The 15,051-nt window shown below is 37.5% G+C and overlaps 1 protein-coding gene across 1 annotated transcript in view; it reads right to left on the bottom strand.

Moving 5' to 3' along the window:
• MDGA2 (MAM domain containing glycosylphosphatidylinositol anchor 2) overlaps positions 1-15,051 on the bottom strand; it is a 739,157-nt gene that overhangs the window by 422,518 nt on the left and 301,588 nt on the right. Inside the window, exon 2 of the mRNA XM_003792170.2 lies at positions 1,149-1,288. Coding sequence (XP_003792218.1) covers positions 1,149-1,288 — 140 coding nt within the window. The remainder of the gene's footprint in view (positions 1-1,148; positions 1,289-15,051) is intronic.

Raw genomic sequence — 15,051 nt, 5'->3', positions numbered from 1 at the left:
ATGGTCAATACTTTTTAATAATTATATTTTCTAGATTGTTTTTGCTGTTTCTCATTTTCCCAAAATCATAAGTTTTATGGAATAATATTTACATTTCAATTTTATCCCTGGTCTTTCCTTATGCATCTAGCTACCTAACGCTTCATTTCATGAAGTTTGTCAGGCTTATTTTTATTTGTTCTTCACAGTGAAAATGGAAGAATCAAAAGAGACTTGAGTATGAGGAGTTCAGGATGGCAGCAGCAAAGTTAAAGTTAAAATGATAAGTTCACAAAACCGTCACCCACTTTTCACTTTCACCTTGAAGCTATATCAGCTGTATTTTTTTCCCATAACACAAGTGACTACATCATGTAAATTTTTCTACTAAGTCAGACTTCATTTCTTGCCATTGTGTCTACATTGATCACCAATGTGAATTTTAAGCTATTCAGGTTATTAACAACAGGAATTATCAATTATTGAGCAAAACATCTCAATATTCTGTATTCAAATTAGATTGCTGTACCATACACACACAATATAAATATATCACCTGGTTTCTATGTCCATCTTTTGTTTCTACAAGTTTTTTTTCAATATCATTGTACTTTTAGTACCATTTGAAAGTCTAAATTTTTGTTCCTGCTATTAAATTGGCTTGTGGGAGCTGATGATTCCAAAAGCCTGAGTCCATGTAGCACCTGTAAATGTTTGTTTCTTGAAATTTTCCATCAGTATAACCACTGGGACTAAGGAAGGAACATGGACCTTGTCCAAGGCACTCCTCAGAACAAATGCCTGTTTGATTGCAATTATGTCATCATGAAATCATGTTCCACTTTTCACAATAAACTCATTGCTGTATGAATTGTTATCTTACTGAGGTATTTTTGTAGTTGTCTTTAACAGTTTCCTTAGAAGTGTTTTCTAAATTTCTCACAATACCAAAACAATGTTTTTTTTTTTTTTTCATTTTATTGCAAATTGATACCTCCAGTTCGACTGTTTATAAATCACTCCTGCCCTGCCCTGCGCGCACACTGGCACTTTGGTTATATGCGCACGTGCACACACACGTCATTTGAGCTAAATCTAAAATATGCACTTTTTGACTTCCCAAAAAAGATCAAAGAGAATTCTGCACGGTGTCACAGTGCGGGACTCACCTGTGGACGTGGATGTCCTGTGACGAGGCACGTCAATTCCAGGGTTTCTCCTTCCCGGATGGTGTAGACCCTCTCGGAGTAGCGCTCCTCCTCGATGTTACAGGCCAGGCCGGAGTGCACGATGCGGACGGTGGGAGGAGCTGCAGTCGGGGGACGAGAGACCAGAGGAGAGCAAGGTAAGTGAGCGGTCTCTCCGCAGCCCGTCCTGACCAAAGAGCAATTCTTAGTAGGCTTCCCCCCAGTCATATCTATCAACCTTAAGTCCACATTTCTCCTACAGTCACCAACACATGTGCAGGGGACCCAAGTGGCGCGAGATCACAGGGTGCAACTGGACTGTTAAGACGCGGCCCCTCTCTTCCTGAACCCCAAACTTTAAGCTAGTAAGGGGTAGTGGGGAGAATTAGAGACAGTTGGAAGGGAAAGAGGCGTCTGGTTGCAGACAATGATGTTCATCTACTAATTTTTTAAGTCCTGGGGTGCAAGTAACAAGGAAGGAAGGACTGAGACAGTTTGTTTCTCAGGAACTGAACATCTACTTGATTTTCGATATTGATAGAAGCTTGCATTACGACTTTGAGGAAGGGAATAAATTATTGATGCCTTGGTCTAAAATTCTGCGTCAAAAGAAGCCTCGTTTTCATAAAACTGGTAAAATTCCTAAATATGATTTCCCCCTACTTCAGTGCCAAAAGGGCCAATAAAATTTGTCTAGCCCCTGACTTGCAACTATGTACAAAAACTCTGTGGGCTGTAGAGGGACTTAGCTATTAAGATACAGCACTTGCTATCTGCTAAATCACTGACAGCCACTGGCCTTAGACTGGGGTCACGCCATTTGTAAACTTAGACTTTTGTTTGTAATGTTATTGGGTGTACAAGAAAAATGGTTATTTTTCTTAAAGGCAAGTGGAAAGGCTGTATCTGTATATCAAGACAGTGATCTCAAGAATTCCAGGTAGAAATCTTACTAGCAGAGGCTGTGATTGCTTCAAGATTAATGCTGGCATATTAGAATATGCTTATTTAGCATTAAAAAGACCACAGATTCCTATAGAAGTAGAAAATAAATTTGATGATTCTATGGGGGAGGGGAGATGGTAAGGCCAATTTATGGGGAAATCTCTTCTGAAGAAACCCGTTTTAAAAATAAAACAGAATATTCTGGGAGATTGACAAGGGCAGATTGCTTGCGCTCATGAGTTCAAGACCAGCCTGAGCAAGAGTGAGACCTCTTTCTAAAAAATAGCTGGGCATTATGGCGGACATCTGTAATTCCAGCTACTTGAGAGGCTGAGGCAAGAGAATTGCTTGAGCCCAAGAGTTTGAGATTGTTGTGTGCTATGGCACTCAATTGAGGGCAACAAAGTGAGACTCTGTCTCAAAAAAGAAAAGAAACCAGAATAGTTAGTTTCTAATATCTAATACTATTTTTAATATAACATAAATATACAGCCCACCCATAGAGCTTAATCATTGAAAAGAGCATATTTTATTATCTTTCTCAATGTCAGGCAGAAATTGGAAGATGGAATAGCCCACTTATTGACAATAAAATTGGTGATTTCTATTTCTTTCTGAGTATAAAAGCAGAATCGTATTATTTGACCTTAACATTCAGAACCCTGCTCCCCATCATCAAATGATGTGTAAACAATTCTAACAATAGGATACAAATGAAAAATATTCTGAAAAAGCAGCTTTTACATTTAATGTGTACAATAAACACCTCCAAGAATGTCTTAAAAATACAGATTTTAGAAGTATATCCAATGACCTGGTGTGTCTGCAGAATCTCTGGGAATCGGCATTTTTACCACATACCCCAGCTAACTATAATGATACCACTACTCAGACTAGATTATTGGAAAGACTTTTCTGATTCTTATAAATATTGGTTAAATATTGGTTGGCTAAAAGAAAATATTCTGAGGGATAAACTGATATTTTTCCTTTGACCTTTTGTTTTTGCAGTTTTTGGCCGGGGCTAGGTCTGAACCCACCACCTCCAGTATATGGGGCTGGCGCCCTACTCCTTTGAGCCACAGGTGCCACCCTCCTTTGACTTGTTTAAAGTAACTAAACTTTATGCTAAGCATTATTTCATTGGTTTGAAAAATTAAATGATGTTTAAACCATCAAATGTCTAGTTTGGTCTATAAAACCAATTTATCAAAAATTTTCCACCATGTCATTGGACTCTGTCTAGACACTGTAATAATTTGTTTAGTGTTATGACATTAGAAATCTTATCCTCTGGGGGCTCTGATAGGTTTCACGTAATGTTTCCTATAAATCATTTCCGACAGTAATCTAATTTAGACTTCAATTTAGATAAGTAATACTAGCACGGTATTTATTTTTAGACATCTGACATACATAGTTGTATCCCTATTATGGAGGTTAACAAACTGATGGCAATCAATAAATGCTTACAAAATAAACAGAAAAAATTAAATTGAAAATACAGACTCACTATCTTGAAATATATCCTCATGCCAAATTTAGCTTCATATGTGCTAGCCCATATGCTTATTAATATATCTAATTATACAGTGAGCTGACATCTTTTCCAGACTAATTTACACTTGTTATTTTGCTTTAATTTCAAATCAATGCATAGTATTGTTATTTTTAAGACATTTCTTTCAAAAGCACCATTATGCAAATAAGTAGCTTTATTTAAACCATTTAAATTATACAGTAAGCACACTGTGACATTTATAAGGGTTAATTTTCTGCTATTTTCTTCTATATTTTAACACATTCTAGGAAAAGGTAATTGCATACATACGGCAATGATCATGAGCTGGCCACCTATCCTGTAAGAGGACAGAATATTCCACTAAATTTTAAGTATTAAAGATGGATTCTTTTAGTATTCACTAAAATATATGTGCAGTGCTTTAGCTGTTCAGTGATCAGGTGGACCTTTGGAAGCTTCCTTTACTTCTTTCATCTGCAGAAAACCTTACCTGACAGGGCCTTAGAGCTCATGGAGCTCAAAACTCTTATTTCCATATTACGGAGGAAAGCCTGCGGATATCAAATGACCTGGTCACAGTCCTGTAGTGGGTCTAGCCTAACTAAGATCAAAATCATTGGTCCTTTATACTTTTCACTACTTCAGGCTGCCTATCAAAATTATGCCTGTTGTAGTTAAATTCAGGTTCTAAATAACTCCTAGAGTAGACCTAGAGTAGACCAAGGGTACAAAGGGTATAGAGGGATAGAGACCTTATTTGTGAAGTAGTCAGAGCACCGTAACTACACGGAGAACATAAGTATTGCAACTCCTTCTGCCTCCAGTCCCTGCAAAATCCCTGACACCTTGCAACTACCAAAATAGTATTTTGAAATTTCTATTTTTGTGACATCAGTTTCCTAGTTTAGAAGCTACAGTGTCTCGTGATGACGTTTCCCAGTATCCTGACCCTTTACATGGTGGCATTTAAGTCTACTATAAAGGGTCCTCATTCCTTCCCACCTGAAACCTCGTATCTCTGTAACACCAGCCTATCACCGTGGGAAGCTAGAGCACCCCGAGATTTTAAGTGTCTTTGCTCAGGATATTGTTCCCCACCTAGAATTCTTATAATGGTATTTGGACCAATGTTCCCAATACCTTCTTGACTGACTTGGCAGTAGATTTCTCCTGTTTTGTTTTTTCTCCTCCCCCTCCCCCCCCCCGGGGCTACGTATCACTTAGTGATGATCCTTTTCCTTAACATTCTAGTGTGACGTGAATCCCTCAGTGCTGCATGGCCAGCCTATTTAGTATCTGCCTCCCATCGCATAATTCAGAGAACATACAGGTATTTAATTAAAATTATCTCATAATTTCTGTTTTAGCAATATCACTATAGTGACAACAAACTCCTATTTTAACAAAATATCAACAATTCTGGCACTGAATTTCCTTACTTTAAATATCAATGCAATCTGACGTATTATATCCAGAGAAAGATCGCTTTCAATCTCTGCCTTGTTGGGAAAAGCCTCAATTCATCATCCTTAAATTGGACCGAGGATCATAATCCCCTTTGCCTTATTTAGTCAAGTATTCATTAAAATCTTCAAGTATTGCACGAGACTCACATTCATACAAATTTTCCAAAAGCAAACCAAATTTCATTCCATTAAATCTTTCTTAACGGCAATCATATCAACTGCCTTAATCTGAGGACGTTTCGGCTTTGGGTTCGAGAGGTGAGCCTCAAAGGACAGAAGACATAGTATTTTTCCTGTTAGAATACATTCTGAAAGTTAAACCAAACTGTCTCTGCAGAAAGATTATAAATAAATTATTCTCCAATGGCAACAACCAGGAGCGTTTTTTATCTTTTCATCTCACACAGACTTTCAAGCATCTTTATTACACAACTGCTCTCTCGGCAGGAGGCTATGTGCTGAGATACGCGTATTCGTGACATAGCTGTGGCCTCTAGGGGCTTACAGCCTATTGGGTGTGTCCAATTTATTAAAAATTGTCATTTTAGTTGAGCAAGATAGGCACATGGGCAGAGGAAGATGGGAAGTGCTATACGAGAGCAAAGCAGAGATTGGCTGAATCCGTCTGGAAGCATCTGACAGGCTTTGCAAAGACAATGACGTTTAAGCTAAGTTTGGAAAGATGCTTGTTTGAACAAAAGGGGAGGGACATTCCAGCAAGAGAAAACCGTGTGTTTAAAGGTATGTCTGTACTAAAGTGACTGCTATGGTCCTGAAATAATGGCATTAACATGTGTCCCATGTCGTTTATAATTTACTCCAGACCTTGACACTGGTACTGTTCTCCAAGCTTGCATTATTTCTCCAGATGTAAGACCGACGCATGACAGACCAGGGAATAAAAATGGGCAAAGAGATATATTTTAGAGAACATACTTGATAGGATTTGATGAAGCACTGAATGTGGGAGTGAGGGAGAAGGAGCTGAGATGACACTGAATTTTATCTTGGCTGTCTAGGTAGAAGACTGTGATTTTTTAATAGAAGATTCTCTCTTGATTACCAAGAAGCTCACTTCACTTCTAGTTGGGAGAGGCTCAAGAAGAGGCGCTCTGAGCCCAAATCAAGACAGGGAGGCTCGTTAGCATGAGGACTCAGACGAGAAATGTTTTTGAAGCAGCAGCTTTTTTCCATGAACAGAGACAGTTCCTAAAAGCTCTGCCGTTATTCTTAGATAGTAATCATTTTGATCTTAGAAGCTTTCTCTCCTCTGAGAGTCCCAGCTAAGAGCTGTGCTTTAGCAAATCCCTTGAATCCCTCCTAGAAGGGTTCTCTGGAAACTCAAGTTGCTCCTGTCACATTGCTAAGCTTTTCCACTAGACGAATGGAGCTTATATTCTTGATACAGGGAACAGATCTCTTGGGAGGGTGGAGAGAAGTATTCTCACTGGTCCCTGTCTTAGAGGCTGTAGTGAAGAGATGGGCAAGCCAGCCTGCACCAGCATCCCTATTGCACCCCAGATTCTGTGGAAACAGAGATAGGGAAAGGGATAGGAGAGGGAGAGGAGGGAGAGAGAGAGAGACAGACAGAGACACAGACAGAAAGAGCTTCATGCTTACTGCTTCTACACGGCCAAAGAGAACAGAGCTGGCACTTACAACTCACACCATTCTTCTAGCTGTCATTTAGTTTTACTTATAAAGCAAACACAATAATAATAAAAAATTCTCCCATTTTCTATCAATTTAAGTTTTTGTATTCCTTTCACAAAACTTTTCAGCAGTCTATAATATTTCTACAACATTTAGCTAACCAGTACTGCCAGTGCCTGGTCTCTTTTGCTCATTCACAATTTTCAGTGCATCACGTGTACAGTATTTTTAGGATACGGTGACTTCTGTCCTCTTTATTTCCTTTCCTTCCTAATTGCATTTCTGGTTTAAGATAGTATGTAAAAAAAAAAAAAAAAGAAAGAAAGAAAGAAAGAAAGAAATACCATTTGAGATCTCTCTTCTACCTCCCTTTTCCACAGTGATTTTCCAATCTGGATTTTAAACTAAGTATTGTATCAATAGTTCTGGTCCATCTCATTCTTGTTGCTACTGATAACTCTATCTTTCTCATTAGCTGAGTTATATTACATGTTCCATTATGACAAAATCAAATAAAGAAGAGGTGAATATCAAGATTGGGGGAAAAGGTGCAGAAGTCAACTTGGACGCTGATGGAGAGCTAACCGGTGATTGACAAGGTGCTGGTTACCAAGGTTTGAGCCCAAAGTGGTTGTTGATAGTTGACAATAAAAGAATAGATGAGATTTCTAAGGGAGAGTGTGCAGAGTGAGAAATTAAGAAAGTCACAATAAAACCATGTTGAACGTGAACCCTTACCTAGAAATGTTAAGGAACGGGACTTTATGTAATTATAGTCAGAGAGGTTGAAGGAGAACAAAAAAGCAGCAGTTCCCAAGTGACACAAAGAGACACTGCAGGAGGGAAGACTCTCAAAAAATACGTCTGACCACAGAGTGTCATCCAGGAGAACAAAAGGGCATTGCCCTTGAGACTTAAAAGGGCACTGATAGAGTTTGAGTGAGATATGGCTGTGAGAAGTGGAGTCCAAAGATGAATAATGTGAGGTTGGACAGAGGAGAAAAATCTTAGTAGTCAAACCAAGCTTAAAACACCCACTGAGGTTTACCCGTATGTAACATAGTCACAGTGAGAGAAAACTTGAACATCTTAACGCTATTGTACCCTTCAGGACTGCAGAGAATAATCACACACATTATAAGAAACAAACCTGCACATCTGCACTTCCAACACTACTATAACTTTTTGCAATGCTGTATTAGTTTCTAGTATTTATTCATCATTATTTAAAAAGGTACTTTCTTAAGAGTCCATTTTGTTTTCTTTCCTCTTTTTTATTTTCTTTTACTCTTTTGTAAGTTCAACTTTGCCAACGTCCAAACCACAAATGAAGAAATCTCTCAAAACCCTCTAATCTCTCTAATAAAATCATGGTTAATTCCCACAACATATGCTTAATTGCCCTCATATTAAAAAACAGAGAAAAATCCACACTCATCTCCCCATTGAAGAGCATCCCCTTCCCTTCCCTTTGCAGTCTAGTTATAGAAACACTGACACACACTCATCCGTACTTCAGCACGGACCTGGCAACCCTCAGTCCACTGCAGGCTCCCTGCTACCATGTCATTGGTATGTGTGAAAGGATAGAGCAGGAAAATAGAAGACCACTATGATAAGCTGCGATCTGTCGGTCATTATTTTGGTCTCCTACCTATCCTTCACCTTTGTTTGCTTTTATGCAAAGATCCTTTTAAAGTACATGATTGCCCTCTACTTCATTCAATAAGGACTATCATTACTCCTTCCAGCACACTCACGGCACCCGTGAAGGTAAACACAGATCCAAACGAGCACATAAACAAAATGTTCATCTTGTAGGTCAATTACAATAACACCCCCCAAAATACTGTAGTTGAAATCTTTCTGTCATTGTCATTTAGGTAATCCCCAAAAGAATAGTATTTTAATACACGGGCAACATGCACATTATCTTGAATCAGCCCTTCAGCTCATTTTTTTGTCTGTTCCCATTGTTTATTTTGAATTAACTATAATTTCGGTATCAATGTGAACTTATTTACCCACTACCTCTATGCACTCCTACACAGTAGGACCTCTGTGAGTGACTAGCCAAAGAACTCTAACAAACTGGTCAACACACAGAGGTGGTCAACATAAGGAACCAAGCCTACTATACCTACACATATGTGAGGGGCATGAAAGTTAGGGGAATGAAAATTAGGTCAACTTAAGGAGGTGATCAACGTAGGGAGGTGGTCAACCGCGGAGGTTCTACTGTATTTGGTGAACACTGTATTCGCATCCAGTAGAGAGAAATACTTTTGTTTGGTCTTTACTTTGATTAGCTGTAAAAAGAAAGTAATACCTTCTTGATTATACTGGCTTCAATCAAAAGATCCTTATCTTCCTCGTGTAACTTTAGTAAAAGGCTTTAATTGTGAAGAGTTTTAAATATGGTGGAACCTCTGTAAGTTGATTACCCAAAAGACTGTAACAAACTTGTCAACACAGAAGTGGTCAACATAAGGAGCTAAGCCTACTGTACTAAGTACATGTGGTGCACAGCCAGTCTATGAAAATCAGATCAACTTAAGGCAGTGGTCAGTTAGGGAGGTGGTCAGCCGTGAGTTTCTACTGTGTTTTGTATCATTTCCTGAGTACATGTTGAGCAGCACTGTTATAAATTAAGTGAGCCACACTGAGAGACTTTCCAAAGCCCCAAGGTAAGAAAATTAAACCTAGAAATTTCTGATTTTACATGGAGAAGACAACTACTAGTGTTTATTAATAACAAAAGTCGATGTAATATTTTTAGGTTTCTGATAGCCAAGAGTTAAAGCATAGCTTTAAAGTTGTAATTTAAATTAAGTTTTAATTTAATTTTTAATGTAAGCTCAAGTTATCAGTTTATATGCAATATAGTATGTAAGAAGATCAATGGAAGTTTGTTGAGAGAAAACAATGAAATTCAATAACAAGTTAATTTTCAATTTTCACATTAAATTTACATTAATTTCAATGGTAAACACAAGAGTCAGAATGCAATTTAAATTTCAATTTTAAAACAATGATAAAAAGCAATAATGGTTTGTACAAAAACTAATTTATTCAAGTCAAGGTATTAACTGCCTAACAAACTGAACATAGAACTACTAGATATTATTCTGAATCATTTTCCACAAACTGACACATACATGTCCTAATTTTTTAATCAAAGCACTTTAATTTAAAAAAAAAAGTTACTGCATAAAGTTTTCCACATTTACAAATTCAGATTTCATTATTAAAACATTTCTTAAAGAGAAATCTACTAATAGCTAAAACTAAAACCTCAAAGACTTTTGCATGTTTTATAGATTTAAAAAAAGAAGAAAAATTTCAGCTGGGTGCGGTGGCACACACCTATAATCCCATCATTCCAGGAGGCCAGGGCAGGTGGATTGATGATGCTCAGGACTTCAAGACCAGCCTGAGCTACATGGAGAATCTGTCTCTACTAAAAATAGAAAAATAGAGTAGGGCACTATGGTGAGTGCCTGTAGTCCTAGTTACTCTGGAGGCTGAGTCAAGAGGATCATTTGAGCCCAGGAGTTTTGATGTTGCTATGAGCTATTACTCTACAGCACTCTACCAGGGTAATGGAATGAGACTCTGTCTCAATAATAATAATAATAATAATGACAGAAGAAATGAAATAAAATATAAAAAATAAACATTCCACTCAGACTCTGACACGTGATCCATAGTGATTCATAGTCACGCAGGGCCACTGGACATCTGGGTCCCTGTCTTTACATGGCTGTTCCTACCCTAAGCCTGTCCCTACCTTCCTCTAGATACTCTACAGGAAAAATATTTAACCTGCATCTGGGGAATATCTGAAAGCCTATCTAATATTCATTAATTTCATATTTGACTTCAAAGGACTTGTGTGAACTGAGTGAAGTTTACCCCAACTTGAAGGTAAAAACTGGGGGGAACTGAGTTTCCTCTTTCTCAGGAAGGAAGTGGTAGTCGACGCACATTTCCTGTTTTGACGTTGAAGCCTATGCCACATCCTGAATTGTCTCCACCTAAAGGCTGAATCGGGTCTCTACCTAATCCATCTACTTTAGACAAAAAAACATCTCCAGAAACGTTGGTGGCAAGGCAGGTATAAACTATAAAATGTGCAAACAAACAAAGAAGTGAGGTAAACACGCATAGTTTGCCTCTTGCTTTCAGGGCACCGTTCTTTATGGGTTTGGAAATTTTTGCAAGCGTAGAGTGAAGGAGTTCGAGAAACTAATATAACACTACAGGGGAGGCATCATTTAATCCTTCAAATCTCCTATCAGATCTTGCCCTCAGAATCAAACTTTTGAAAAGGCTTTTCCCTTAGTTGTGTCGGAGCCATAGTTATGTGGGGAATGAACGTGCCAAGGTTGTTTGAACCAAATCTTCCTTGCCTCTTAACAAGTGATCACAGCATCTCAAGAGATCAGGACCCCTGAAGGCGGAGGTATTAACATTTTTTTTTTTACCCCCTCTGGACTGAAATGTGTACCTAAGTGTACTTACACTTTTCTAAAATTAAGAGCTTTTCAGTTTCTTGGAAATAATTACAAAGCCCAAGCAAATATTAACCAAAATGCAGTTAATCTCACAATTGTGCTCCAACCTTAATCATAAGTTAGGTATTTAGAAAGAGCCTAGTTCATCAAGAAAGGAAAGGAAAGGAAAGGAAACATCAAAAGTGGAAACTTCAATCTGCTTTTCAGAGAGCGGCAACGGTAGACAGAAAATGGTGAGGATCTGGCCTGCAACGTTCCCCACCATTTCTCTCCACTGAGGAATCCCTGTCACCGCCTGGGACTAGCCCTGAAAAGAGCAGGTTGCTGAACATGTCGTAATAATGCCTTGTGGACCCAGAAGAAAGGGATCCGTGCGATAATGACACCCATGCAAAGTCAGAATGCCGCAAAGGAACATCTAATTCGAGGCAGGGAGATTGGGACTCCACTGGCCCAGTTCTCTCTCGGACTGAGAACTTGGCAAACACCAAGCTCTGGGTAGTGTAGGCATGTTCCACGATCTCCAGTCCACTCTAAAACTCAGAAAAGCAGATGCTTTAATTTCCATTTGAAAAAAGTGAATAATCCAATGAAGGTTAGTGTTGCCAAAGTATGTGTGTGTGTGTATATATGTATATGTATGTGTATATATATATATGTACTTTTTTTATATATGTACTTTTTTTTTTTTGGTGGAGGCCAGGTTTGAACCCGCCACCTCCAGTATCTGGGACTGGCATCCCACTCTTTGAGCCACAGGTGCTGCCCCTAAGTTTATTTTAGTTTCAATTCTGCATAATGATAGAAATAAATTTTGTAATTTTCATTTTCTATACAAAGGGTGCCAAAAAATATACATACACATTTGAAGAAAGGAAAAACCTATATTGTATTGAAATTGTCACACTCAGCTCATGTTTGGCTTCTGCAATTACAAGAGATACAAGATACAATATGCAAGATATCAAACGTTATCAGCATGTACTTGGGAGTTTTACAATTTTAATACGGTCTTTTCCCTTCTTAAAATGTCTCTGTGTAATTTTGGCATCCTGTGTATGTGTACAGACACACATGCACACACATATATTTCATTTTGCCATGCTCCATTTCCATTTTATGTATTTAGGATTTCAGAGGATAGAATAAAATGACGAAAAAGAATTAATCATTCATTTATTTTCTAATAAGAAAAAGATACTCTTAAAATTAATTGGTACCACAAGAGTTCAATGTAAAAATATTTGTCTAAACCACACAATATGAAACATAAGTAATTATTGGTAAGTGCATTCAACTCCAAATTTTTAAAAATATTGTGTTTTGACAATCTCAAAGAAGTATACCCAGAAGCTGACTTGTCCAAAATTTCTGCTTGAACAATTCAATTTCCATTTATTAGAGGACAGAGCTGTGCATTTGGCCCTGTAAGTACAGATGTCAGAGGTTCACAGCTGTGGCAGTTTCCCATGGACCCTCTTACACCTGCCATCTCCCAAGACCACCTGGAACTTCAGGAGCTGGGCCACACTCTCCTTTCACAAAAAGTACTTGTGCTGTTTGGCTTGCCCCAGGTCAAGGCACTCAATTTTCCGCATTCTCTTGAGTAAACTCATAAACACCCCTTCTTAGAATCATCATGCTTGCTATAGCTAGAGTTTGTTAATAAAATAAGGCAATGTCCCAAATCTTGAAAACTTAACAATAGTAGCACGTCTCACAACACTTAAGGGTACAAGATTTTTACATTTAAGTTTAAATGATGAACCTGTTATCTATTGCAAATTTCTAATACTTCTCTGCAGTTTTTAAATAAACAATGAAATAAATTAAAAAAAAACTAAGTAAATGATTATTTTACTTCATCCCATATTGTTAAATGTAAAATTATTTTTCTTAAATGTTCACATAATTATTTGTCTTACTTTGGTTTTAAATGTTATTTTGGAAATTATTCTAATTTTACCCTAAAGAAGTTATGAGATCATGTTTGTGTTAGATGTTGAACCAAATTCACCGTTCAGACTTTAATTGATCTAAGTTGTAAAACAGCTGGGTCAATGCCTTCCAAAGTTTGCTTTCAAAGATATGTGGCCTGAAAACGTGTTCAGTTGTCCAGTATTGTTTTATCTAAATAATTTTTAAATAAAGTTGAATACTTCAATTATTCATCTTTGCCTAAGATATTAATAAATGCAAGATGTAAATTATTATTCCTAATGTTGGGGTGTGTGTGAGGCAACACATACGTCCACACTTGTTCAGTGTAGTTAGGACAGTTTTGAGGCAGAAGCAGTTTACTTCCAAATGTAAAATACATATAATGCTTGGTCTGTTTCTAAAAAAGTTACTGTAAGAAGAAAAATTTCCGTAAGATTTATATGTAAATATGCTCACTACAATATTTACATGTATAATGGAAAAAATCTGGACATAACAGCATATACAGAGAACTGTATTTGTAGCTCCAATGTAATGACATGGAAAAGATAAAGATCATTTGATTTTTTAAAAAGTAGTTTAAGAGGAGTGTGGATTTGATAGAGATTGAGTAGTGTGGTTGTAATGACTCTAAGTACAGGTCTCCAGGCTCCAGGCCCCTCTCTGACACTGACTATGTGATATTGGGCAAACGATCTGACTTTTCTGTACTCTGTTTCTGCCTCTGTAAAGGTGATCAAGGGGTTTTATGATGATATGATGAATGCTCAGTGGATCAATGTCCCATCCACAGTGAGCTGGCTGCAGATGGAAAGCATTAATATTTTCAAACACAAGTGTAGGGTTTGCATGTGTGAGGATTGTACGTCTGCACAGATCTCTACAAAGATGTTCTCAATAATCTCCTCTTAAAAATAATACATAAAATCATACAAGGGGGTAAAGGTCTGATCAAGTATAACTATCAAAGTGAATTCTTTTTTTAAACATTTGATGAAGATATAAATATCCTAATTATCAAGCAATAGAATATTGGACTAATAAAAGGTCAAGTATCCATCACTAGATTATTATGCTACCAAAGCAAAAATGGTACAAAATACTGATGTGAAAAGAAATGCCTGTCAGATTAATATGGTGATTGCACGTGTAAGACCCTGTTCACGTCCTAGTGTATCCTGTATCCCTAGAAACCTACCTATAAGTATTGTGACCAGCATTTTAACAATGGTGATGTCTTAGGAAAGTTAATTTCCTAAAATCTTTGGTTTTTAGCAATATGATTGTATATTTTCCTTTCTTCACAGTAAACACATTTCTTCCCCCTAAAACTAATTAAACGATCTTGTAGTCTCTAAGTTTTGGAGCCAAATTCTATCTCTCTGCCTGTACCACTTTCTTAACATCCATTTCACAGTTACTCTCATTCTCATAATCCACAAGGATAAAGAAACACCTAACTATCTGGACCCACTATAGTTCCGCCCTGAACTTCAGAGCCAGTTTTTACCAACTAAGAATCATTTGACTTTTCTTTCTTTCTTTCTTTTTTAAATTAAATCATAGCATTTGACTTTTCTTAAATTTCGTTTCTGGCTTTTACAAATCCTCCCCTCTTTCCAGTCACCCTCCCACCCATGTTTGCATTAATGTACACAACTATCATTTAATAATAATAATAATAAAACCTCCCCTCTTCCTAGCCCTGCTAAGTTTGCCTGAGGCATAATCAACACCTCTGTTTGTAACCTGGAAGAAGTTTGACTTTTTCACTTACTGCCTTACTCCAAGTGACTATCTTTGCAGGGTCTCTGTAAGCTTCATGTGGTATTGAAATCTGG

The sequence above is a fragment of the Otolemur garnettii genome, unplaced genomic scaffold (genome assembly GCF_000181295.1).
Source record: "Otolemur garnettii isolate 467f Iridium unplaced genomic scaffold, OtoGar3 scaffold00054, whole genome shotgun sequence".
In the NCBI taxonomy this organism is placed as follows: Eukaryota; Metazoa; Chordata; class Mammalia; order Primates; family Galagidae; genus Otolemur; species Otolemur garnettii.
Note: the sequence above shows the minus strand (reverse complement) of the source record. Positions and strands in the feature narration are given on the sequence as shown.